General features: G+C 38.1%; 1 protein-coding gene across 3 annotated transcripts; it reads right to left on the bottom strand.

Moving 5' to 3' along the window:
* Positions 1-6,690: 6,690 nt before the first annotated feature.
* On the bottom strand, positions 6,691-26,343 carry LOC127617120 (hyaluronan mediated motility receptor-like). Of its 3 annotated transcripts, none has more exons than XM_052089021.1 (20): positions 26,212-26,343; positions 25,801-25,899; positions 25,557-25,633; positions 24,956-25,033; positions 24,583-24,771; positions 24,350-24,436; positions 24,145-24,256; positions 21,746-21,811; positions 21,584-21,657; positions 21,379-21,449; positions 20,929-21,296; positions 14,021-14,169; positions 13,283-13,497; positions 13,081-13,197; positions 10,835-10,993; positions 9,832-10,218; positions 9,609-9,684; positions 8,909-9,085; positions 7,594-7,744; positions 6,691-7,266 (listed from the first exon to the last, which is right to left on the bottom strand). In XM_052089021.1, exons 1-20 carry the CDS (start codon positions 26,255-26,257, stop codon positions 7,247-7,249), a joined length of 2,718 nt encoding a protein of 905 aa, XP_051944981.1. In that variant the 5' UTR covers positions 26,258-26,343; the 3' UTR covers positions 6,691-7,246. The 3 variants fall into 3 exon arrangements, with proteins under 3 accessions (XP_051944981.1, XP_051944982.1, XP_051944983.1); XM_052089022.1 differs by having other exon boundaries at positions 25,557-25,630; XM_052089023.1 differs by lacking the exons at positions 25,557-25,633; positions 25,801-25,899; positions 26,212-26,343 and having other exon boundaries at positions 24,583-24,798; positions 24,956-25,007.
* Positions 26,344-27,269: the final 926 nt, after the last annotated feature.

Below are 27,269 nucleotides of genomic sequence, written 5' to 3'. Positions count from 1 at the left end.
CTGCAGAAGAACGAGAGTCATACACATCTGGTGTGGCATGAGGGTGAGTAAATGATGAGAGAATTTCATTTTTGGGTGAACTATCCCTTATTGTGCAGAAGCAACTGTAAATAAGCCATATATAAGACACCCCGAAATGTAAACACTGTGGTCCAAAGTGTCAACTCCTGGAATCCTAATAATGTTAGGAGCTTTAAAAAAGAGTGTCTCAGACGGTCCCATGATGATCTGGCTTGATGTTAAGGTATGTGTGGCGTCTTGGCCTGGTGATTTTAGATACAGTGTACAAATACGTTAATTTTGCTTTCTCAATGGGGACGCCATCAGTACCGCCGTTCCCTATACGCATACTACGCAGTCTGCGTAGGGCACCAACTCCATAAGGGGGCACCATCTTACCATAGGAAAGCACCAGAAATCCACCACTGGCTGCCCTTACTCGCACGTTAAACGTTATTCAAGAAATTATTAAATTATTTCATTATAAAACGAAAATTTTATTTGAGAAAAAAAAAAAATAATACTAATATGATGATGACTTGGACCAAATAATAAAGAAAAGCAGCCAATAAGTGCCCAAAATAGATGGGATTTCCTTCATCCATCCATCCATCCATCGTCAACCGCTTATCCTGTGTACAGGGTCGCGGGGGCTGGAGCCTATCCCAGCTAACATTGGGCGAAAGGCGGGGGACACCCTGGACAGGTCGCCAGTCCATCGCAGGGATTTCCTTCAATACTGTTTAAAATACTGTTTAAAGCATCCCAGGGTGATATACCTCAAGAAGTTGTTTGAGAAAATGTCGAAAGTCTGCAAATTCTAGGCAAAGGGTGAATAATTTGAAGATTCTAAAATATAACACAGTTTTGATTTATTTTGGATTTTGTTTAGTCACAACATAATTCCCATAGTTCCATTTATGTTATTCCATAGTTTTGATGACTTTACTATTATTCTAAAATGTGAAGAACATTTTTTTATAATAAAGAATGTGTTTCAAAACTTTTGACCGGTAGTGAATTTAATAGACCAAATCGCGTTGACAAAATAAAATGATGAGATTAATTGCGTTCATTATTTGCCTATTAGATATAAATAAATATTAGTCATTTAAAAAAAAATACAATAGGCTATAATTTAATATCAATGTAATAATATTGCGTTTAAGTTATTATTATTATTATTATTAGGGTATTACATTGTTGTTGACTTTGACTGTGAATTTACACTCAATGCACTCTGATTGTAATGCGCGTATAAACTTGTTGGCCTGTTAAACTGTTAATGGACAGCTCCGAGCACGACAGACCCCTGGAGGCCGATCCTCGCGCATCGATTAACCCGTGCGCGAGCAGTGGATGCGGAGGAGACCACTCACGCACGAGATAAACATTCGCGGTCACATTACAGTCTGCTTTCTGCATTGATAATACCAAAATCCTGCTCTCTGCCCCATTCCACAACGCCGAGCCAAGAAATGTATCCCATATTTTCCAGCAAAGGCTAATCGATACACTGCATATCTCACAGCGCAGACTCCAGCAAGTTCTCATTCTGCAGAGGCCTGGCAAAACATTTCAGTTCTGCCCAGCATACTGCAAACACATCTCCCAGTAAGGGTGGTTCATAGAGGGCCAATGGTGAAGAGACTGCAAATAGGTTATCATGTTCTGAATAAATCTCACTGCTGGGTATGTTTGGCACGGAATGCTCCTGAAAATATTCCTTGATGGCAAAAAAGAATGATCGTGAATAGCTCAGAGGAGGAATGTTGAAAGCAATCTCCAGGGAGAAAATATGCCCACTAACATCAGCATCGATCACATTGAAGATGACACAGCAGTAAGAAAATGAGACAAAACTCAATTCCAGCAGTTCATATTCCATTTTCTCTCTTGCAGCTTAGGAGTAAAAGGGCAATTACCTACCATGCCTCTTTTCTTACACAGAGATAAAAGAGAGACTTAGCCCGGGCTCGTTGTTATATTCTGTAGGGATTTGTCATATCTGAGGCATTTAGCCATTTTCTCAACTGTCAACTCATCCACTCACTCAGCTCCATCATTTTGTGGCAACATTCAACATATCCCTACATAGCAGTAGGACAAATAACTGGTCTGGTGTGTTTAAAAGTGGGAGTGGAATGGCAGGGTGAGGGGTAGGTCACAACAGAGGTTCATTCGGAATTACAGACTGTCATTGCTTGGACAGGGTGAGCGGACACCAGGGGACCCTGTCATTGCTTAGAGGCCATCAGACCTAGTGCTCAGATAAAGCACAAGCCTGAATTATATTGGACACTCTTTCTATAAAATACTATTTAGCTTAAGCTTTCCTCCTGTCACTGCATAAGGCACAAGTTGCTCTAAATAAAACTTGCTTGTCACAGAGTTTAGTGCAACAATATTTAAACAGAGAGATTTTTAATTCCTTCTCTCCACTTTGAGACAGGGACAGGATTTTCAATTTGAATTCAAATACTGCAGAGTTGGAATGCACAATATATCAGTGACCATATCAGTCAATATCATTGGCCAATTTCTTTTAATAATCTCATGGGTCTTACTCTGATTAGTGAATATTGGAAGCTAATAATAGCAGAGCTTATTTTAATTTATGCTCTTTTTCTCTGCCATGCCAGGTTTCAAAAGTGCAGAACATTCTTTCAGTTTTTCTGCCATGCATTGTAAAGTTTTTAAGAGAATAAGTCATGTAAAATTCTAGATAAGGATATTATCCACCCCAACAGCCAGTTACTTAAAAGTGCACTCAGTAAGTTTTTGTTAGAGTTGATCAATCATGATTATTTTAATCCAAGAGTGAAAGTGTCCAATAAAAAAGAAGATTAAGCGAGTAGTATTCAGCTGTTCATGTGATTCTAAAATGGCAGCCCCCATGAGGGTGCCCCTGCCCCATGTAGAATAAAGCAGCTTTTATAAGGTTACTGAAATGACCAGTCCTGATCTCATGTGAGTGGTCATTACAACATTTTAATTACAAAATGCATTTCTGTTGCAGTACAATTATGTTAATGGGGAAAATTGTTGAGTGCACCTTTAAATAAAAATGGAAATCAGATTATTTACTGATTACTTTACATTTAAGTTATTTATTTATTTATTTTGCTCAACAAATTAAAAATAATGTCTGTTGGGTCAAAATTTTGGGATTCCCCAAATGCATCACCTGCTCTGTTCTATTTTTGGGAGTAGCATACACCCCCCTATAGTGGCAGATACTCTGGGAGTGGTGATTATTGCTTTTGGAAATGGTCATGAGGCATCCGTGTATTACTCCCTGTCTGGGGGATGGAGTTTTGTCTTCTCTCAAGAGATTATGCGAGAAAGATTTAAACTTGGTATTGGAGGAGGGAGTGTGGGCTGGGATTCTAAAAAATATCAAGTCTGCATCTAGAGATGCATGGGTGTGCCTTATGCAATTTAAGATTTTACATAGATTCTATTGGACCCCCTCTAGATTGTAAAGGCTTGGTCTTAAAGACACACCCACCTGCTGGTGATGCCAATCAGAAGACGGGGACACAACCCATGTTTTTTGGTGGTGTGTTAAGATCCAAGAAATTTGGTTGAGGGTTCAGAGTTTTATGTGTGACGTATTGGGCACTCAAATTTCATTTTGCCCCAGACTCTGTATTTAGGCAATGGGGCGGTCATTAATATAGGGGATAAGTACATAAAGAATTGGGTCCTGGCCAGTGTCATGATCGGAAGAAAGGTTATTCTCAGGGGATGGAAGTCGGCTAGAGCACCCTCATTTCGAGAGTGATGCAAGGAGATGGGAAGGGTAGCGGCACTTAAGGAGATGTGGTATAGAAGGCTGAGCCATCTGGGGTTATTTGATAGGAAATGGGGCAGATATTTGGCCTTTTTGAAATGCTCTCGGGGAGGGATCTCTCATTTTAAATGTGTGTGTGCAGATTTTTTGCTTTTTGAAAGTACACTTTCTGTTTTTTTTATGTGTTATGTTTTTATTTGTATATTTATAAATATTTATGACCACTGGGGTGTGTGTTTGTGTCAGATGGGGGGGGTGTTTGGGGAAAGGGTTTAATTTGATGAAATTTGATTCCGCATTTTCTGTTATGTCTGTCTAATTTGTTGAATGGAATCAATAAAAAGTATTCATAATAAAAAAAATATTTTTTTAATTGTTCATAAATTATACTATTTTTAAAATGTGTAAAAAGTAATGCACTTAAAAGTACTTAATGAAAGGCATTAACTGTAATCTAATTACTGATAGTAATGAGTAATTTGATTACTTTTTCAATGAAGCAGTCAGTAAAGTAATTTGATTACAATTTTACAGAAGTAATAAGTGATTTGTTGTGTAGGCCATTCCTTTTTAGAGTAACTTACTCAACATTGCTGACCAATAAGAATAAAGCTACCATACACTACTTATTTAAATGTAATTAGAATATAGTAACTAATTACTTTGCAATCCTAATACACCAAACATTGTTGGTAAACATTCTGCGGTCAGATGTGTTTTTATTATAATTTGTATTCTTGACTGTCGGGATTGGTGCCATATGACATATTGTTGCATCCCTACTGGATGTCCATGTAAATTCAGATTTGTGGGTGCTTTCCTTTATGGTAAATTCCTCTCATTTTAAGAACCACTGTAGGGCTATTAGAATATTCCTTGAACTTATATATTCATTTTAATGGCATCTGCGTTGCTGGTGTAAAATGGCAATTCATTTAAGGTCTGATTAAAGCTCTATTCATAGTCCCCTGATAACAGCCCAGTGACGTACAGACACCACTCTGAAAAAGGCAAAACTGAAGGAAAGCATCACATTACCTCAGGGGTTCACTTAGAACAGTCCTCTGTGTGTGCTTTGGTGATAACATATGAAGAAACTTAAAAAGTGAAGATGATGTTGTTCCTCCACTGCAAATTCACTTTCCCCTCAGGAGTCTCTTTTTCAGAAGCCCCTGTGCTGTTTTAGACACCTCCAGACCACTCGCCTGTCTCTCTCCTTTCACAAATCCCACTCTCATCATAGTTCCTCATAAATCTAACACTTCTGAAAACTACTCCCTGCTCTCATTGGTCTACAAGGATCAGTATCCTGTTGGCTGATTTAGTTAGTAACCACTTTTTATCAAAACACTCATGAATAAATAATTCAGCAAGATAAATTATACTTTTGAACTGAGATACACTCCTGACCTGTACTTTTAATCTGAACCGTATAAAACCCATTACAATTATCTAATGGCCTAATACTTCTTAGCAAGATGACATACATAAGGAGTCATATTACATGGGAACTTTTGTTATTCCGCTGATGCCATCAAGAGCAAGGGCCCTGGCAAACAGGAGGATATATAAGGGGTCGAATTCTGTCCCAATCCAGACCACTCCTAATTAATTGTGCTCTATCAGGGAAATTAAGTGCGAAACCAAACATACCTTAGTTCCTCTTCAGGCTTGCCAAAATGGTCCAAACAACCAAATCTTTACATGTTTTACAACTTGACATTAATCTAACTTAACTAAAATGCATTTATGTACAGAGCAGGCTATAATTAAACAGATTATCAAATATTCACTCTTCTCATACATATAATTTATTTGCCTCTACACTTCTGCAGTATTTCGGGTAGTTTGTACAAGCCTGTGTCCAGAGCTTCTGCACATCATGATCCTGTAACTACAGGCAGCAGCAATGATCCTGCTGCTGGCCTCCCTGCCTGGATCACTCACAACCCCATCATGGCAACTGTGTGGCTCCAACCTGATGCATACAGTTTACCTAATCTGCAGGCCTAGAGGCTTCTTTTACTCCAACAGAAGCTAGAGAGACCTGGAGGCATTGCTGGGTGAGGATTATCTGTTCATACTGTATGTACACACACACATATCAGTCAAAACTTTAGACACTTGTTCTTTATTATTACCGTTTTCCATACCTTAGAATGAATGATAACTCAAAACTATGAAAACAAATCGGAGTACGGGAATTATGTAATGCCCAATATGTTCAGTCAAATAAAAAAACGAACATATATTTAGCTTGATCATGTTGGGAGTTATCCAGCTGGGATGGTTATAAACAGAATTGAAAGAGTTCCCATGATTTGCCTTTACAATCCAGTCTAACATATTTTCTGCCAAAACTGATTTGAAGCATTAAAGCTTAAGCCTTTAGATTAAAATGTAAGAAAATTTCATGGTGGTCCAACATTTATCTGGTAGTGTAATAAGAGCATCAAATCTGATCATGATTTATTATACATCCCCTCCCAGTTTTGCTCTCAAATCTAGCGTAATATGATGTTGTGGAGGCTGAGCCATTAATAGAGAAGGTGATGAAGATGGAGAGGGATTGTGGAACGGTGTTGTCACAGGCTCTGCACAATCTACCACCTGGAGGACTACTGTAGCTGAAGCTCGCTTTATGAACAAGCATCATCGCTACGTGGATGGTAAAGATTTGACTAATAAAGAATTATTAAGTGCAAGAAAATAGTGTTCTTTCTTGCTTGTATTTTATAAGATCTTACAAAAGGAGGATTCAATTGAAAAAAAAAACACTCGGGTTTCTTGTGTGGTGTTCTAGCACCCTCTGCTGGAAAAGTCTTGGTTTATACCTCTCACACTAAAAAGAAATGGATAACAATAATGCTAAAATGAAATGCCTTAAGTGTTAAATGGTGGCATGAAATCAAAATGACAAAAAATGAGAACCAAACTGGTTTTAAAGTTGCAATCAAATATTCAAGTTTATTTTTTTGTTTTTGAAAAATGTATAAAATGCAAGCGGTTTAATTTTTTTTTCTGTTGTGGTCCCTAATGACAGAAAAAAAAAGGAAAATTAATCAAATTTACAACAACAACAACAACAACATGCTGTCATTACACCCACAAATAGATTTTCAGACCAAGATTAATAAATTCAACTGAACAGTTCTTTAAACATGGACTAAGGTTTGTTGGACCACAGATATTTTATTTCTTAATTAAGAGTGTAATAACTTCAAGTCACATAATATCAATGGCAAGAAAGCACGTGTGCACTGGTTTAGCCTTACGGTCACTGTATTATATCCACAAACGCATAAATAAAACATACATAAATAAGAGCCACATTCTAAGACACAGTCAAGACATGTGTGTGCTGGACTTTACCGTCAGTGTTCATGATAAGCTTAAAATAAAAACCCTTGAACAGTCTTCCATAGACCAGCGTCACTCCCCAAACGAAGTTTAATGCAATTTCTTGTTGCCTTTGAACAAAAAAAAAAAGAAGGGTAAATTAGATGTCAATTAAATGCAATTTAAAGAGAGCATTCAAGAAAAATGATGCAGTATGTTCTAAAGTGATTTGAAACAAGCAACAGGACATTGGTCGCACCGGTTATTTCTGCTCGCCATTAAATCTCATTGGTCCAAAATCCCACTTCTACATTAAACAAAGCATGTTATGATTAGCTGCGAGTGTGTCGTGACGCACAGCGTTTTCGTGTTCAGTGTGGACAGACAAAGCTTGTTGCTGGAATCCTATTACATTGTGTCTGGTAAGGACATGGTGTTATAGTGTTTGAGTAACTCACTCTGTGTAAGAGCTGAGGTGGGCTGCTGGTTTTCTTTGTGTTCATGTTTAAAAGCCTTGCTGGGGTCGAATCTACGTGGCACCTGGCTGGGCTTGAGCCGATCCAGCTCTTGCTTTTGTTTCCCAACCTGAGCTCTGAGCTTGGACATCTCCTGCAGAAACAAACATTTACAAACATGGACATGGTGGTCAGCTATGCAGCAACAACAACAAACTGAAAACTGGGAATGTGAATTTGGGTTATTTGGAGGATGGGGAGCCATGAGGCATGTTCCGACAAATATTTTTAATTTTAATTACTTTCACGTGCATCAGATGGTCATTTTTGGGTATTGCATCAAGTCTACGTTTTTTTTCAGTGTTTTGCACCATGAGCAGCGGACATCATCTGAAATTAATAATAGTTACAATAAATATGACTCAAGATAACCGCATTCTAGGGTTCTCAGGAAGGGACGGGTTTGGTTAAATTAGTTTTGTTATGGCCACATCATATTAACTTGTGGTGATATGACATATCTAGATATTATGTTGAGGAAAAAATATCCTTATCTCATGGTCACGACTTTGTGACTTGTATGTTCTTTTCATACCGTTTTCTAAACATTTTGAGTATCCAGCGTTATCCGTGGAGGCGTCCGGGACCGTTTAACTGATCAATGATCAATCTGACAGTTTCAATCAAACTTGCAAATTTTCTTCTGCAAAGCCCATTAACTTTCAGTAAGTGTTTTTGATGCCTTTCACTTATAATGCAACCATGTCTTAATGCCAGCCACCACACTGTCTTTGTATGTCATTCCTAATTCAAAATAAAATGTTATTTTATTAGTCACTGCCATTTTTGCTGTTTGTTCCTGACGCAGTCATATATGTCTTTTTTAAAAACCTTTACATCAGCATAAAGTCATGAAAAGGATGTCATTCCCATAACATACAAAGTCGTGGCCATGAGTAAAGGATGCCGTTACCCCTTAATTAAAAGTCATGGCTATGAGAGCAGGATGTCAATTGCTCAACATAATATCTAGTGGCCACAACATATCAAGTTCCCATGAGTTAATATGACGTGGCCATGAAAAAAGAAATTAACCAAACCTGTACTTTGCCGGGCACTGTGGCATTCTGTTCCATTCCATCAGTTGCATGTGTCGAAGATCACACAGTTATTGTTTTTCCTTGATCAAACATTGTGGTCATGTCTATGCACTTGGGTACTTCTGTCTAACACTACTGAATATTCTAAAGGATGAATAAAGACAACATTGAGTTACAGTACACTACAATGCGGACTTGCACAGATATACAAGCCTTACTTGTTTGAGCTCCAAGTTCTCCTCTTTGAGTTTGACCAGATGTCTTATCTTCTGTCGCTGGTTTTGATGGCCCATCAGATTGGCATATGCATCGGCTAACTTGTTCAACTCAGCCTGCGTGGCACCCTTCTCATTCAGCAAGGCGTTCCTCTCTGCTGCAAAGCTGTTTAGCTGTTCCTGAGTTCCAAAGTAAACAGATAAATTAGAGAAACACCTGTACTTCTAGCACTTTTCAACCTCCAAAATATCTGCCAAGACTCCACTCTTGTAAAAATATAGAAAGGTTGGCAGCAGTAACAAAAAGAACTGTTAAATAAGGTTGGATGATAAGAAATCTAATTTTCCTTGATATTTTAAACAGTTATTTAAGCAGTTTATTTAGAAGTTTCTGGAGCACTTCAGTCTGGCATTAACAGTCTGTGTGGCTCATCTCAGTGTGGACGGTTTTGTGAACATGTCACAAATGTAATGCAGGCTTTGCAAAGAGAATGCTATTGAAGGATTGCCAAACACAAAATATACCTGCAGAGCGCTTACCCTTTTCACACGCAAAGAGTGCATTTACATAGATTTATACACTGTTTTTGCTACTGAACCTTTATGATTTTTAAGTGACAGTTTTTGGTGCAAAAATAGAAATGGACCGCGGGGGGAGCATGGAAACAAAACTTATAACTCTATAAATGAAAGCTTTGCATACCTGAAATGGTTTAACTTTAGCATAGAGCTCTTCATACAAGTTTCTCCAGTGCTCCAGTGTCTCAGTGTTACATGTGCTGTGAGTGAAAACATAGATGACAAGGCTTATTAAATACAACAAAAAACACATATGCTGATATGAACGTGCTTAATGCATTTCAGACTTAATGAGGGCACACCAGGACACCATCTCAGACTAGAGACAGTCTAGTTGACTTTCTCACCTCTGCAGCTGTGCCTCTAAAAGTTGTTTCTGTAAGTCCTGTCTCTCTTTCTCCATCTGTCTGCATAGCTGTTGTCTCTCCTGCTTCCAATCTGCAGCGTGACATTGAGCAGTAGCTCTTTCCTCGCCCACCTGCTTGTGCAGCTCCGAAACCTCCGCCTGCAGATCATCAACGAGGCCCCGCAGCCTGCTGGCTTCCACAGAATGGCCTTCCACTGACTCACTCCTCTTCTGTTCTCTCTGCAGTTGGGTTTGAGCACACTCCCTCTCTCTCCTCTCCTGCTCCACCTCGGCCTGCAGGCGACTCAGCTCCTCACTTTGAGTCTCTGCTGATTGCTTCAACTCTTCCTCTCTCTGAGCCAGTTTAGTCTGAACTTCTAAAAGCATCCTTTAACACAATACAATGTGATACATACTTCTTCAAACTGACTAGTGCCATAGGCAAAATGATGTGGCGACCCTGCCTATATGCTTACACAGTGATCAATGAATAAGGATTTTTTTTTAATTATTCCATTTTAAAAAGACATCTCAAACCAGGAATTCTTTTTCTTGTTTCAGGCACCAGCATTTCCTTCAGGATATATAAATCTGTTTATTAACAGAACACAACTGCACAAGGCTCTCTTAAATACTTGATTCTGCTTAGACAGTAGCAGCATTCTGCAGTCAAATATTGTCACATAAGAAGCACTACACTAACTGTGCTGGTCTCTCGCATCACGTGAAGTATTGATTGATTTGAATTTTTTAATGTCTATTTATTTGTACAGTAGCCATATAAGTGGGAAATTGTCCAGTTAGTACAGGATGATACACTGGCTGGGTTTATTTCAAGATAACGACTGGCTGACTGTAAATTATCCCTTTAATTATCTTTAACTCAATTGTCATCGAAGTGAAAGTCATTTGTGAAGGATAGCTGAATAGTCTTTTTTGCAAAAAGAAAGACGAGATATACTTTTGGTATTTGGAAGTATAGAGCTGTGAAGAAGGATACTTACCTAGTATACTCCTCTCGCGGTTTCTCCTGGATTTGCTGGTAGTTTATGAGCTTCTGCTGATCCTCTTGCAACTGTAGGTTGAGTTTGTTTACTTTTTCCTCCAGCTGAAGAGTTTGAGCCTCGGCCTGATCTTTCTGCTTTCCCAAAGCCTGTCTGGTGCTGTTGGAATTTAAAAGTAAAAGATTCAATGAGAAATCTGAAGGCCACATTAATGGTTTGTTGTAGTTATAGAAACATTCAGGGTTACTCAACACTTTGTCTATGGACAGTAGGGCTAGGTATCAGCACTGATATTTCTTAATTAGATTTTAATTAGATTCAATTTAGATTAATTTGATATTATTTCAGTAAGCTGTATGGCAGTGCACTTGATATGAGACTTGGATGACTCGTGCTCTTTTATTGACTATTTTAAGGTTAGTTGTTCCTCTAACGAACGAATTGTTTGCATTTTCGGACGACGCATAGGTTCGACAGTAAGTACAGTGCATGGACTGTTCGACGGGAAGGTAGGCTAACCATTCCCTCGTTTTCCCTTCGTCATCAATGCGCCACTTGTTCGAAAAGTACCTTCACTTCGCCCTCAACAGTTTGTACAGCTACTGCTGACTCCGCGGCGGGCCTCTTAACACCGGGTATATGTCGCCACATTTTTTTAATTTTCCTTTCGTCTGTACTGTATTTAGGCCTACCTCAGCTCAGCTATATGTGTCACGGTCCGTTCAGCGCCGTGTCCGTGCGCTATGTCCGTGACGCACAGCGCTGAAAACCAATCAAATTAGTTACTCGACAAAAGTGCATTATTGTTACTTAGCAACAGCATTCTTTGACAAAAGCTGTCCAATCCATTACAAGGAATGTTTTAAGTAGTAACCAATAAAAATATGTTTTACAATCTACCCGCCACTGTGGCTGGTATACAAGGCAAAGTCACGCACCACTTTGAAAAAGTACCCGCCATTGGCTGGTGGCGGGTGCTAATTTCCCACCCTGGCCGCGAGGATAGGAGCCGATAGCCTACCGTGGGTGCCCCGGAGCTCGATTGCGTGTCAGTTAAACTTTTCATCTCCAACCCTATCTGTATTTGCTTTATTATCGAGCTTTATTATCGAGTTAACCCTCGTCGGCAAACGCGCTGGCGCGTTTTGCTGGATTTTTTTCAAATAGCAGCAAAATACACTTAAATACTCCATTTATGGTCATACAGACTTAACTAATATTAAAAAATAAACTGTAAAATAACCATGCATAAAATTCTCTCAAAAATACAAACATGTACAATTAATCGGTTATCTGCCTTTTCCACCACCTTAGTTATCGGTAGCTGCAAAAAACACTATTGATCAACCTCTAATCTAAAATGCCTTAATATCAGCAAAAGGATATTGATGGTCTCATCCAAGTCCTCCAAGTGGCTAGTAAAAAATATAAGTGGCTGGTAAAATTGGGTATCCACCAGCCACTGTGGCTGGTGGGCAAAAATGTTAATTTCCCACCCTGTTTCAGTTATTATAACTCAACAGAACTATATCAATTACATACTCGCCTAGGGGTGTATTACAGAAAACATCCTTGATTTAGGATTATTATCTTATAAACTTGTATCTTATCTCTAGTTAAGAGCTTTCTGTAATATGCCCCATAGTGCATAACATGGACTTTCACTGCAACAAGCTCCAGGTTCTGTTTTTCCCACAACTTTTGCATATTATCAAATTATTATGGCCATGACAGGTTAACATAATACAACGTGAGAGATGACAGCATTTCTGCATATTTAGAATGAGCACACACACACACACACACAAAAAATAGAATCATTAATTTCATTAGCGGTGCTGTGGTGCACATGTACAGTATACAAGCCTGCAAATTCAGACCCGTATTTACGCATGTTGGTGTAGAATCATTATAAATGGGTTGTTCATGTTTGCCTTTCATGTCTGTTTATTTACTAGGAGCTTTGGCACTTGAAGGGCTCTAGAAAATTTAAGACTTTCGATGCGTCAACAGCGCTTTACACTAGAAATCTCACTAGAATTCAAATGGGTCACATCAGTTTTGTGGTCTGCACCACAATATTGAGGGAAGACTGCATGAATTTTGGTGCAATCCAGAGATACAGAGCAGGTAATTAAAGCAAGTGGATCAATGATTGCAAACTTGCGTGAAAACCTTAAGTCGCACAATGATAAATCAGGTTTCAGATAGCTGCTGCTGAATGTAAAAAGGTGAAAGGTTGTTACCTCTCAAGGTCTGTGGACAAGTCTCCCAGCCTGGCAAGACAGCGGTTATGATCCTCTTCTAGTTTATTCATTGCAGTCACATGAGTTTCTTCCAAGGCTTGCATCTCAACACACTTCCTGTTGAAGGAGACACTGATAATGGTCAGTTTCCAACAAAGCCATGATACCGCTCCGCTCAGTTAGGGGATTGTGTGGTTCTCACCCCTCCAGCTCAGCACAGGTCTTCTTTAGTTCTTGCTCCAGTGTGTAGTTCTCCTGCGTGAGCTTCACGATGGCCTCCTCGCTGTACTGCTCCTGCTTCTCCAGCTCCGACAGCTCCTCAAGTGCACCCTCCAGTTCCTCACCCAGCTGTCTCCTTTCTGCCTCAGTCTCATCTTTCAGGCGCTCAAGCATGCTGGCCAGGGAGCTGCTATGAGCCTACAGCAATACACATTAGAGGAGCTTAAGAGACATTAGGCTAATCCATATAAAGTCGATCAGGGTGACTATGACTTACTGATTGAGAGACTACAGAGTTCTGACAGACACCTTAAGTGTCCCACTCTTGCAGTTATAAATCAAGAGATGCGGATTGTGTTTTATGGATATTCATTAATCATTCTTTTTCTGAAGATAAAAGGCATCAATTCAAAAGTGGCATGCTTAAAGTCTATGTAAAGGCACCTTTTCATGGTACACATTTGCATAGTATAGGAAAATAAAACCGCATAATTATATAAACTAAATGACAAATGATTCACAAGTGATTTTTGTGTTGGGATCTGTACTATAGTCAGTGAAAAACTTTTTTTTTTTTCCCTTTTACTTTGGCCCAGTTAATATTTGGCTCTATTAACATTAAGTATTGCAATCTGATCAGAAGTCATAAGTGACTGCATTTGAGATGAATATTTATACCAGGTATACATGGCACCTTTATCTGACATTCTTCTCTACATACCATCTCTTCCTCCAGTTGTTTGGTCAGCGCAGAATGTTCCTCCTTCAGTTTTTCATGTGCCTCCTCCTCAGTCTTCCTGCTCTCCTCCAACAAGTTGATCTCTGCCTTGAGCTCTTGTACCCTTTGCAGACCCTCCTCCTGTGTCCTGGCTGCACAATCAAAAAGGTTGTGCCCAAATAAGTAATATACACAAAATATAATAATTAATTATGTGCGACGCCATGCGAGTATCGGACATGGACATCGCTTGCTGTACACTTCATAAAGTCAATGGATTGAGTAACTAATCTTGTTGAACTCACATTGCAGCCGAGTGGAGTTTTGTGGAGAACTTCTTGCAAAGACATTGGAGTGATTAAGTCATTTGTTTGCACTCATGTTGCAGCCGAGTGGACCAGCTCACTGAACATTCGTTTGACTGTTTGAGAAATCTGCGCAATTCTTTTGTGCTGTTTCCACCTAGCGGCTGGAATTTGTTTTGTGGAGTATTTTTTGCTATGTCAATGAAGTCATCTTGTTATACACACGTTGCAGCAAAGTGGACCTGCTCACTGAACATTTGTTTCACACCTTCAGGTCAGGTTTATGGATGAGGCTACACACTCTTTGTGCTTATTCTATCTATTGGCAGGTGATTGTTTTAGAATTACACGGCAAAATATAATCTATATCTCGCAAAATTTGTATAGAAACACCAGACTTCAGCAATCCGACTGCAAAGTAGTCACGGGTTCACGTAGGCGTGAATGGACCGTTTGAGTCTGGAGGGACGGACGCCAGTTGACATTGTTGTGCGCAGGGTTAATGCACACAATTTTCTTTGTTTGGTTCTGGGGGATGTTCGGGTTTTGATTGTCACACTAATGTTGGAATGAGGTCTTTATAATCTTGTTTTTTATACTCAATCTATTTTTTCTTATATGTCAAAAGTTAATGAGTGGAATGTCTGGGTTGGGGCACCTCATAAAAAGAAGGCTATTTCTCTTAAGCATAAGAAATATGATAGCGTTTCTTAAAAAATAAAAATAAAATGCATCTTTCTCCGCAGAAAGCTGAAAAATTTGGGATGATATGGGGTGGGCATGTTTTCTTTAGTGCTGGCTCTAGTAAGAGCAGGGGAGTCATTACATTGATAAATAAACATCTACAATTCAAATGTCTCAAACAGATTAAAGATAAATTAGGAACAGTCATTATAGTTTTAGCTGAAATTCAGGGGCAGTCTTATTTTGGCTAATATTTATGAACTTAACATTGATGATCAGGGCTTTTTAAGATCTTATATTTGCAAGCCGCTTGCACCCCTCATGATATAATATTGGGAGGAGACTTCAATCTTTTGATGCATAAAAATCTTGGGTCTTACAGATATTTGGAGACTTTTGAAACCATCTGGTAGGGACTATACATTTTTCATAATTTATTCTGTTGTTGATTGCTCTATTGGAAACATTTTAGTCTCAGATCACCACCTTTGTGTTTAGAGATGTTGCCATATATGAAAAGGAAATCATATAGTTGGGGCTTTAAATGTATCCCTTTTGAAAAATCCTGAATTCCAACAAATGTTAAAGGCTGAAATCAATGTCTATATGGAAACCAACTGGCTCTCAGTATCCTCTGTGGGCGTGGCTTGGGAGGCACTTAAGGCAGTTCAGCAGCATACAGTATGCCGCATTCACCAAAAGATTCAAAGCACAAGAATTTGTGGAATTGGAGGGAATATTAAAAGTGCCAAAGCAGAGCTGAAACACAGAATGTTTCTAATTCCTCTAGAATTGACATGACTGAAATACAGATATAATACTATTTTGTCGTACAAGGTGGAGTTTTGGCTATTTGGGACAAAACAGTCATACTTTGAGTCAGGGGACAAAGCAGGGAAGCTTTTGGCTATATATAAAACTAAATTTTCTAAAATTCCCTCAGTGAAATATGCTGGTGGAGAAATATTTACTTTGGCCACTGATATTAATAATGCTTTTAAAGAATTCGATCTTGATCTTTATAGTTCAACATCTTAGTCTACAGAAGAGGATATTAGAAACTTTGTGGAACCATTAGAACTTCCTAAACTGTCATCGGAGTAAAATAAATTATCTTGATTCTAAGATGGTGAGGTAATTAAGGCCTTCCCTACAGACAAGGCTACGGGGCCAGATGGCTTTGCCACTGAATTATTTAGATTGTATGCTACAGAACTGGCTCCACTTTTGCTAGAAGTTTATACAGAATCAATAAAAGCAAAGATTCCGCCAACCATGACACAAGCCTGGATCAGTTTGATTCTTAAAAAGTGAGTGAGAGTTAGTTAAATTTCCCTGACCCAGATAAACGTTAAAATATTTTCAAACATTTTGGCAACCCGATTGAGTAAAGTTATGATATCTCTTACGACATCTAGATCAGGTTGGTTTTATTCGGGGCTGTAACTCTTCTGATAACATTTGGCATTTCATTAATGTCATGTGGGCAGTGGCAAACGATCAGACTCTGGTCACTGCCATCTCGCTTGACGCCGAAAAAGCATTTGATATGGTCGAATGGGATTATCTTTTTAAGATTTTGGAAATGTACAGGTTCTGAAATACTTTTATTGGGTGGATTAAGATACTTTATAGACAACCGGTAGAGGCAGTTAAAAAAATTTATTAATTTCAGATCATTTTACTCTGGAAAGGAGCACCTGGCAGGGTTGCCCTCTTTCCCCCTTATTGTTCTGTCTTGCCCTGGAACCATTAGCAGCCACAATAAGAAAGGAGAATGATTTTCCAGGGGTGGTAGCGGGTGGTGTGGTGCATAAGCTTTTATATTATGCAGACAATGTATTATTATTTGTCTCCGACCCTACTAGATTTATGCCTTGCCTCCACAGATTTATTCATTCCTTTTCTAAATTCTCAGGTTAGAGTGAATTGGTCAAAATCCAAAGCTTTGGCTCTGACAGCATCTGTCCAGTAACAGCTTATCAGCTGGGCGCCTTCCAGTGGCCCAAACATATTTGGGTATTTTATTCCCAGCAAATTTGTGTGATTTAGAGTTAATTTTGTTAAAAAAAGGTTTGAGCAATGTGGGCAGGTGGGCTTATTACATTTATCTATGACTGGGAAAGTTAATGATATTAAAATGATTTGTATTCCAAAATTCAACTACCTACAATCACTCCCTATAGATGTCCCCCTCTCTTATTTCAAGCAATTTAATAGCATAGCTAAGTCCTTCATTTGGAATGGTAAACATCCAAGATTACACTTCAGTAAGTTACATAGGCTGATTGACAAAGGTGGGCTAGGCCTACCCAAGATTTTATGCATTCCGTCTCAGACATTTGCCTCATTGGTCGCTTCCACCCGAGAGAGCCCCTCCCTGGTTTTGTATTGAACAGGAAGTTCTTACCCAATCACACCATTGCAAAGCCTTTCTATCAAACTAACCGGAGAAGTTACACCCTGTTATCTCGCATTTGAATACGGTATGGACAAAAGTGTCCAGAATGTTTAATTCTGACATTTATTTAAACGTTGCTTCAAGCATATGGCTAAACCCAAAATTATGTATCGATAAGGCCCCTTTCAGCTGGACAGAGTGAATTATGAGGAAGATTAATAAGATCGGTAACCTATATGAGTGGAGTGTTGAGATCCTTTGAAAATATGGTTCAACATTTTGGGATTCCCAGGTCTCAGTTCTTTAGGTATTTACAACTGTGCCACATGCTCTGTACTAGGGTTGCAACGGTATTTGATTTTCACGGTATGATAACAGTCTCAGAAAATATCACGGTATTACCCAATTACTAGTATTAGAGAAAACAGAAAGGTTATTTTATTTATTTTTTACCAAACACTATTATAATTGAAACTTGAAACCATTTATTTTATTGACGTATGTGTTACACTTAAGAATGATGCGGCATCCACTCTTGTACATGTGTAAAAAGTCTCTCTTTTGCAAAAATAAATAAAAAATAAGAAAAAGCAAACCGAATTATAATAAACATAATTATAACATGATAAAAAAAATATCATGCAACTATAACATGTTATACAAATTAAGCATGTTAGTTTACATGTCATCATAGCATGTTAAATTAACTAAATGAAAAATAACATCAGCTGCGTGAGCTTTTGAAGTAATATCCTATGATTATAAACAGTTAACATGTACTGCTCCTCTGTAACTTTAACTCTGTGGTTCTCAACTGGTTTTGCTTCAGGAAAGATTTTACATTGGACATCAAGTGTCGACCTGCCATAGATTAAACATAACCTGTATTTAATGTATCCTGGGTTGCATTTCATTTTATGTTGCATAGTTTTGTTCATGGTTTTCCAGTACAAGTACATGCATCAAGTGACATTATTTTTGTTGATGTCAAAATCTACAGGAGTTTTCTCTCCCCCTTTTAAAAATCGAAGAGCATATTTACTTATAGGAGCCCATTATTATACTGTTTGTTACCTAATATTACATATTTATACACATATTACACAGAAGGAAAGGCTCCTCATTACCATGGTTAGGTCAGTGTGCTAGTCTTAAATAATAGTAATAATAAGTTAATCAAGCTGAAACACATCTTGAAACTTTACTCGTTTACATGCTAAGAGTCATGATGCGGGTATCCTCGATGGATGAATTTTCAGCACACAACTGAATAACACAACTGCATGACTATGATAAATGATTACTGCAAAAGAGTTATATTAACATACAGGCGCGAAGGGACTTCAATGTTTCTAAATTGCACAAATAACAAAATACATTTACATGTTCGTCTCTGGCTTGCTTTTGCTTGCATGTCAATGATGCTGAGATCTACTTTTATATTTAATTTAATCACTGAGAAGGTTTACCTGCAAATTAGTAGCATCAAACATCACAAGCAGCCTCAAGAATGGACACAGAGTAGCCGTATAACACTTTTCCTTGAGCAGAATATTGCACTACAGATCGCTAAGTTTGTTCAAAAGGGGAAAATCGAGACGTGCATGGTTGCCAGATTGCACAAAATAAGTAAAACATTAGGCGGAATATTTCCAATTTATGCAAGTATAAATCTCAAACTGGATGCGTTTCATCTCTTATCTGGCAACCTTGAGCATGTTATACGCTTGTGGAGACGCGTTACGTCCCAATGCAAGTTAACTGAAATATTCAATGAAAAATAAAAACACTTTTACGATAAATGAGCCTATTCCAGCCCGCGGGCCGTATGTTGCCCATGTCTGCTTTAGCTCTTTGCGAGATTATCATTAAATCTACGTCGGCAGTCCTAAATTGTCTATACCATGGGCGGCCGTAGACATATCTTCAATGGGAGAACCATGCCATTGCTCTTTCCCTGCTGTCCGTGACCCAGTCCAAATAGACCAGTTGAGAAACACTGCTTTAACACACACTCATGTCAGACCCCCTCTCAGACATTTTCTCAGATGCGCTCGCGTGCAGATTTGTCGCAAGTTGACAGGCAGACAAGGAATAAAGTAGAAGCGCACACGCATAGGATATTCTCCGTCTGGTTGCATTTTTTTCTCAATACCGTAGATAAGCAAATGTACATGGTATGATGTCAATTTTCAAACCGTGGTATACCGTGAAACCGGTATACCACTGCAACCCTACTCTCTACTATTATTTGGGAGTAGCATACACCCCACTAAAGCGGCAGACACTCTGGGAGTGGTGATTACTGACTTTGGAAAGGTCATAAGGCATCAGTGTATTACTCCCTGCTAATTCAGAGTCTGGGGGAAAATTGAGCTTTAACTTCTCTTAAGAGATTATGGGAGAAAGATTTAAACTTGGTTTTGGAGGAAGGAGTGTGGGCTAGGATTCTAAAAAACATAAAGTCTGCATCTAGAGGTGCAAGGGTGCACCTTATGCAATTCAAGAATTTACATCAATTCTATTGGACACAACTGGACAAAAGACACACCCACCTGCTGGCAATGCCAATCAGAAGATGGGGAAACAATCCATGTTTTTTGGTGGTGTGTAAAGATCCAAGAATTTTGGTTGAGGGTTCAGTTTTATTGGGCACTCAAATTTAATTTTACCCCAGACTCTATTTTAGGGGATACATACCTAAGAAATTTGGTTCTAGTCAGTGTTAAGATCAGCAGACAGATCATTCTTTTTTGGATGGAGGTAGGCTGGAGCGCCCTAATTTCAGGAGATGGTCAGGGTGGCGGCATTTGAAGAAATGTCAGATAAAAGGCTAGGCATCCAGGGGGTAAAAAAAAAACAGGAAATGGGGCAGCTATTTGACATTTTTGGAAGGCTCTCGGGAGGGGCAATAGAGGGATTTATATTTTGAAATGCGTTTATTTCTAACATATACAGGTGCAGCTCAAAAAATGTGAATATCGTAGAAAAAGTTGATTCAGGAAGAAAAGGAGCCCCGACCAAGTATTGAGTGCATAAATGAACATACTTTTCAGAAGGTCGGAATTTCTGTATTATAAATTCTTTATTCTAATATTTTGAGATACTGGATTTTGATTATTACAGCTGTAAGCCATAATAATCAAGATTAAAACAAAAAAAGGCTCAAAATATTTTCAATTGATGTGTAATGAATGTAGAATATATGAAAGTTCCACTTTTTGAACTTTTCCACGATATTCAAATTTTTTGAGATGCACCTGTGTGTGTGTGTGTTTGTGTGTATATATAGGATCTTTGTGTGTGTACTTTAGCTTTAACCACAGGGAGTTAAAGGGAATAATGGGGTAAAAAGTTATATATATTTTGTTTTTCTGTTACATTTGCTGGAATCAATAGTGTTAATCGAAAGTAGACAAAAAAAATGTTAATTATGTGCATCTCATCTGCCTTCATTTTAATCAAATTCTAAAGTAAAACCTGAAGTCATGCAGCTTTTTTTTTTACCAAATCTTCTTCACCTCTTTCATCCTCCAGCACCAAGCAGCGTTCGCCCAGCAGTGCCACACGCTGATCCAGCTCCTCCTCGGTTCTCCTCAGGATCTCCTTCACACGTGCCAGCTCTTGCTCTTGCTGCCGTACTAAGCTCTGTGAATCCTTGAGATCCTGAGCTCCCTGCTGTAGCTGCTCTTCCAGCTCTTTCAATGTGGACTGAGAGGAATGCAACTCATTCACATGGCACTCCATCTCTCTCTCCTTCTCCTCAAGAGCCTTCTGGGAGTCCTGCAGTTCTTGCTGACACTTCTGGAGCTCCTCTTCCTTTACCTTCAGCACCTCCTGACAGTCGTTCAGTTCCCCAGTACATTTCTCTAACTTCTGCTCAACATCACTAAACAGATCAGGTACAAACATAAGAACAAGAACACTGATGCTGCTACAGTGACATTGATATGAAAATGCACAGTTCTAACCTGAGGTTCTCTTGAGCATCAGAGACACGACGCTCCATAGTGGATTTGTCCTGTAGCTTAATCCGCAAATCCTATGACATTGGAGAGTGAAACAGACAGCTTATCTCCAACCAAGCAGCACTTCAAAAACTGATGATTCCGCCCAAGCGGTGAGTAAATGTCAAATGGCTTAAGAAAGTTAAATCCTGTTAATCAAAACCCATACCTGAAGCTCTTCATTTGCAGAGTCCAGGTAACTCTGCAGTGCCTTGATCTCCTCTCTCAACTCCTGGATTATGGCTTAATACATAGAAGACAGATAAAAGTGAGATGTAGCCAATCAAAATGGCATCATATAACAAACACAGATGTTACCATACAAACAAACCATGCAATTTATCCATTTCATTTTCAAGTTGTTCGTTCTGGGTTTTTGTCTCTTGATGAAGCTCCTCTGAAAAACAATGTTAAAAAAAACAAATCAGCAAAACTGTTGGGCGGTGGGACAATATATTGCAACTGAAAATGTATCAATGGGTAGAGATTTTGCTATAGCTTAGTAGATATATCAGTGTGGATTTTAGTGAACAAGACTGCTTTAGGTCATTCACATGAGAACATCAAAACAAGGAGTAATTCAAAAATACAGGGTGGAACATGTACCACACTGGTCAAGACAAGAAAGGACTCTAAGGTGTATTGTTAGGCACAACAAGCAGAGTTTAGCCGTTTATGGCTGTCGGTTCTTCTTAATAATTCAGTCAAACCAATTAAAATGTCTGTAAACCACAAGGGAGAATCTCTCCTATATAACAATCAAAAACATTTATTACACCACAAAAATAGAACACTAAAATGCCATACATTGTCTTTTGAGTGACCCAATGAATTCCTGAATAGTTTTTTTTCTGCTTCATTGAAACAAACCTCCTGAACACCTCTACACTAGGTTTGCAACGGTATGAGATTTTCATGGTATGATAACAGACTCAAAAAAATATCACAGTTTCATGGTAATACACGATTATTATTAGCAGTTACACTAACCCTTAAAGGAGTGAAAACAGAAGGGATTTTTTATTTTTTTTGGTTGAACAACACTATTATACTTGAAACGGAATTTAAATGGAAGTATGTGTAAAAAAAAAAAAAAAAAAAGTCTCCCTTTTGAAAATAAAGTAAAATAATTATAATAAACCAAATTATAAAAATAGCATATAACTAATAACACGTTATATAACTAACTTATGTTAGTTTACATATTAAAGTAACTACTAAATGAAAAATAAAATCCACTGTGTGAGCTTTAAAGTAATGTCCTATGATTATTAACAGTTAACATATATTGTAGGTGCGCGACAGCGCAGCCAGACTGCTCCTGTCTGTATCTTGAACTCAGTGGTTCTCAACTGGTTTTGCTTCAGGACCAGATTTAACATTGAAACTCAAGTGGCGACCCACCATAGTAAAGACTTAAAAAAAATATTTAAATGTATCTTGGGTCACATTACCATAGTTTTGTTCATGGTTTAAGTACAAGGATATGCATCGTGACATTTTTGTTGTTGACGTCAACAATAAAAGCGACAGGAAGTTCTCTCCAGCTTTTAAAAATTGAAGAGCATATTTACATATATGAGCCAATTATTATCCCGTTTGTTTCCTAATTTCAAACAGAACACACATATTACACAGGAGGAAAGGCTCATCATTACTATTGTTAGGTCAGTGTCGCTATCTTGAATAATAGTAATAACAAATTATAGTATTTATGAAAAAATACAAGCTGAAACTGCCACTGTTGATATAAAATGAGGTCTAATAGATTCTACCTTTAAATGATTTCATATGAAACTATAACACTTACTTTTACTCATGTAAAATCGTGAAACAATTTTGTAAAGGTGATGTATAATGAAATTAAATTAAATTAAAACCGCATAGAAGTGTTTCTCTGGCATGTCAGGGCGGTTTCAACTTGATTTCCTCCGTAACACTTTAAACTAGAAAAGTCTCACTAGAATTGAAATTGGTAACATCAGTTTTGAGGTCTGTGCACCGCAATATCGAGGGAAGCCCGGTCGTTGCACGCGCAAAAAGCGCAGATCATGATCGTGAGCTGGTTCCATTACAGTTTATCTGCAAAAGTGCAGATGAGAAGCCTTTAGCTGATTGCAACTGTCATTAAATCTGCCTCGTCAATCCTAAATAGGCGATCACTTGGGCAGTCCATGGCATTGTTCTTTCCCTGCTCTCCGTGACAGTCCGAATAGACCTGCGACCCACCAGTTGAGAAACACTGCTCACACACACACTTATGTCAGACCCCCCTTGCATTGCTTCTCTCTGACATTTTCTCCGCTGCATGTGTGTGGCGCAAGTTGACGAGTCAGACAGGCAGTCGAGGAAAGGAGATGCAAACACGCAGGTGAGATTCTCCGTCCTGTTGCATTTTTTTTCTCAATACCATAGATAAGCAAATTACATGGTATGATAACAGTCCATTTTCATACCGTGAAATCGGCATACCACTGCAACCCTACTCTACACCTTATGCGATTATCTATTCAGCCAAATGTGTGGCAGCAGTTCAGTGCATAAAATCATGCAGATACGTTAACCCAGATAACCCCTCTGTACAACTGTAGTAACAATAGTATCGTCGAACCCTGAGGCGGATGGACTTTTTACAGCAGAAGGCCACATCGGGCAGGTTATTAGGACCATAGTGTTCCTAATAAAAGAGCTTTTTGAGTGTATATTTATGGTTCATCAAGGGACACTTACCAAGATCCTTGTTCCTCTCCTGGAGAACCTTAAAAGTGGTTCTGGCAGTCTCCAGATCAGTTTCCAAGACCTTCACTTTACCATCTGAGCTGATCTGTAGGAAGCTCAGCTCCTTGAAAAAGACACAAAAGGTGATTACATTTACAAACACAAAGAGATCCACAAATTCACCTCATGCAAGTCTAAGGTAATTGAGATGACTTGCCTTGTCTTTGGTATCCAATTTATTTTTAGCCTCAATGAGCTCCATGGTAATAGCATTGATTTTCTTCTTGGTGGTATCAGCAGAGACCTATCAAAAAAAGAAAAAACGGCAGCAAATATGACAAGACGTTCTTCTGTAAACCACTCAATGTGCCATAAAACAGTAGCCTACACTAAACACATCACTGATGAAACACAGTGTAAAAATCACCACGATACAAAATGTCCGCTCACCTTGGTCTTAAAGAACTCATTAGCCTTCTTTAACTCTGCCAGCTGCCTCTCAAGAGAAGCCACATTGGCAGCAATGCCAGTCTTCTCTCTGACAGCTGCTAGTAATTTAGACTCCAGCTTCTTCAGCTCTTCCTCCAGGGTCTGCAGCATACGGTCCTGTTCTCCTCTCTGCTGCACCAAAGAACAGATCTATGGCCGAGCATTAGCTGTTACAGTCTAAGTTAAAGAAATTGATCAAGCCAAAAATGACCAGAGGATGTGTTACATTCTACCTTAACACTTTTACCCACAGAGACAAGAGTCAACTAAAGTAAAACTGTAGGTAATATACTTGAAGATATACCTTCAGAACTTGCATGAAATCAAAAAATACCTCTTTCTCTAGTAGTCTCTGATGTTTCATCTCAAGTTTGAGTGCACTTTTATCCTTTTTGGAACTAAATCCATCAGCCTGTGAAAGGAAAGGATAAATCAGGTTCTGCACCAAGTGGCCATCTATAAACCAATACACTAACAGTCAAAAGTTTAAATTTAATTAATTTGTGTTTCTCATGATCTCCAAATCCTTTTGATCTAAAGAGCTTTGAAATTAATTTTGTAGGCACAAATAAAAGTAATTAATCCAATGCATAAGTATGTATCTTTTTGAGCAAATTTTTTTTTTTTATAATCAATTTCACTTTTCACTGAAATGTATGCATTGGATTGGATAGTGAACAAAAGGCAGCCAACAAGAGCCCATTACACATGGTAACTCCAATACAGTTTAAAAAGCATCCCTGGAAGTGGACACTTCGTGAAGTTGGTTGAGAGAATACCCAAAGTGTGCAGAGTTATAATCTAGGGAAATGGTGGCTACTTTGAAAAAGTTGGAAGGTATCTCTGATTTTATGGTCACTACATAATACCAATTCTTCCATGCATGTTATTTCATAGCTTTAATATGTAGCTTTAGGGGTGTTCACAACTCTTACCAAACCATCAACAGACATAGTCCTGCGTACTGGAGACATTGGTACTTCTTTTGATGGGGATTGTGCAGGTAACCCTGCTGATGAGCATTCAAAAGAAAAACAACTTAAGACAGCAGTCAGTTAAGACTATTCTTAGATGCAAAGCATCTACCCAATCATTTACCCAAAGATTTAAAAAAAAAATAAAAAATTTTATATATATATATATATATAATTCTTTCTTTTTAAATATATATAATCTCACCTTTGGTAGCTGCTCTGAAGCGCTCAGCTTTGTGAAATGAAACAGCTCCCTTCAGTTCTCCAGACTTCACATCATAAGTACCAGGCGGAGGGGCACAACCTGAAGATAAAATCAATGATCAATCAGTATTCTCAATATGATCAGAGACAGATGAACAGTGATAGATGATCTGAAATGTAGTTGATGCGGACATGCAAATTCCTTCAGATCAAGTCTAAATTGAAACATATGTCTTATTTCCATTAATTGTTATGACTATATGGAGAAAAAAAGGTGTTTTTGAGAGTCAGATATAACAAAAAGCCTGACATTAAGATGACTTTAATCGTTAGTTTTACCCATTAATCTGTGCATAAAGAACATAACATTTGTATTCATACACGCTACAGCTTTTAAAAGCGTGAAACTTACCAACTTGCTCGTTGAACCTCTTTAATGGTGCTCTTGAGAAAGACATTACTGGTAAGATGTCGTAAGTCCTAGCGTGAAAAAAGTTATACAAAAATTTTAAAAACTACACTGCACTCGAGCGTCGACAACTCCTTCACAGCCGCTGAAATTTTAAAAATAGTAGCCCCGCCCAATCACAGCAATGAAATTGTTTTGGCCAATAAAATTGCAAGAAATGCGTCAAACAGAAATTTCAACCAACCAGAATCGATATGTCATTGTACGTCATGACTGTTAACGAATTCTTTCCCTGATTTTGTTTGTGCTCAAAATATTACAAAAGTACATAGTCGGGGTATACACACACACACACACACACACACACACACACACACACACATATATATATATATATATATATATACACACAGAGAAAACAGGCTTCTGGTTAAACCTGAACTAATATAACGATAAGGTTAAAATGTATTCCATATTTTCAATACTCTTATCATTATAAAATAATATATTTTCATAACACAAATTACAGCCATATTATTAAATATTTTTTCTTATATATAAAAATGTGATAATTTGTGTCATCACTTTTGTAAAAAACTAATTTCTATAGGTTTTTGTGCAATAACAGGATTTTTCCCGACAATTTGTTCATACAAGAGGTTTGACACTATTCAACTTAACCTTATGTGCCCTGACAAAATATATAATGGCAACCAATATTCCACTACAATATTAGTTATTCTAACTATTGCCAATACTGTAAACATATAATATGTAAATCTGAAATACCCTTCAGAGCAATATCTTTGGCTCTTTTTTTTTTCTTCCATTTCTTGTATTTTTATTTTTGATGTCAGCCGTGGCTAATACAGTTATCAGCTTAATTGTGGTAACAATAGTAACTATACTATTACACCAAGTTTTTATAAAAGTGGTAATGATTCTACAGTCAAATTTGGGTAAATGTATTTTTAAATATGATTCTGGAAAGCAGTCATACATTTTGTAACATGTTATCAGCATAACAAAATTTAAATAAAAAGGAAACACTAATTTCAAAT

Source organism: Xyrauchen texanus, chromosome 23, assembly GCF_025860055.1.
Source record: "Xyrauchen texanus isolate HMW12.3.18 chromosome 23, RBS_HiC_50CHRs, whole genome shotgun sequence".
In the NCBI taxonomy this organism is placed as follows: Eukaryota; Metazoa; Chordata; class Actinopteri; order Cypriniformes; family Catostomidae; genus Xyrauchen; species Xyrauchen texanus.
Note: the sequence above shows the minus strand (reverse complement) of the source record. Positions and strands in the feature narration are given on the sequence as shown.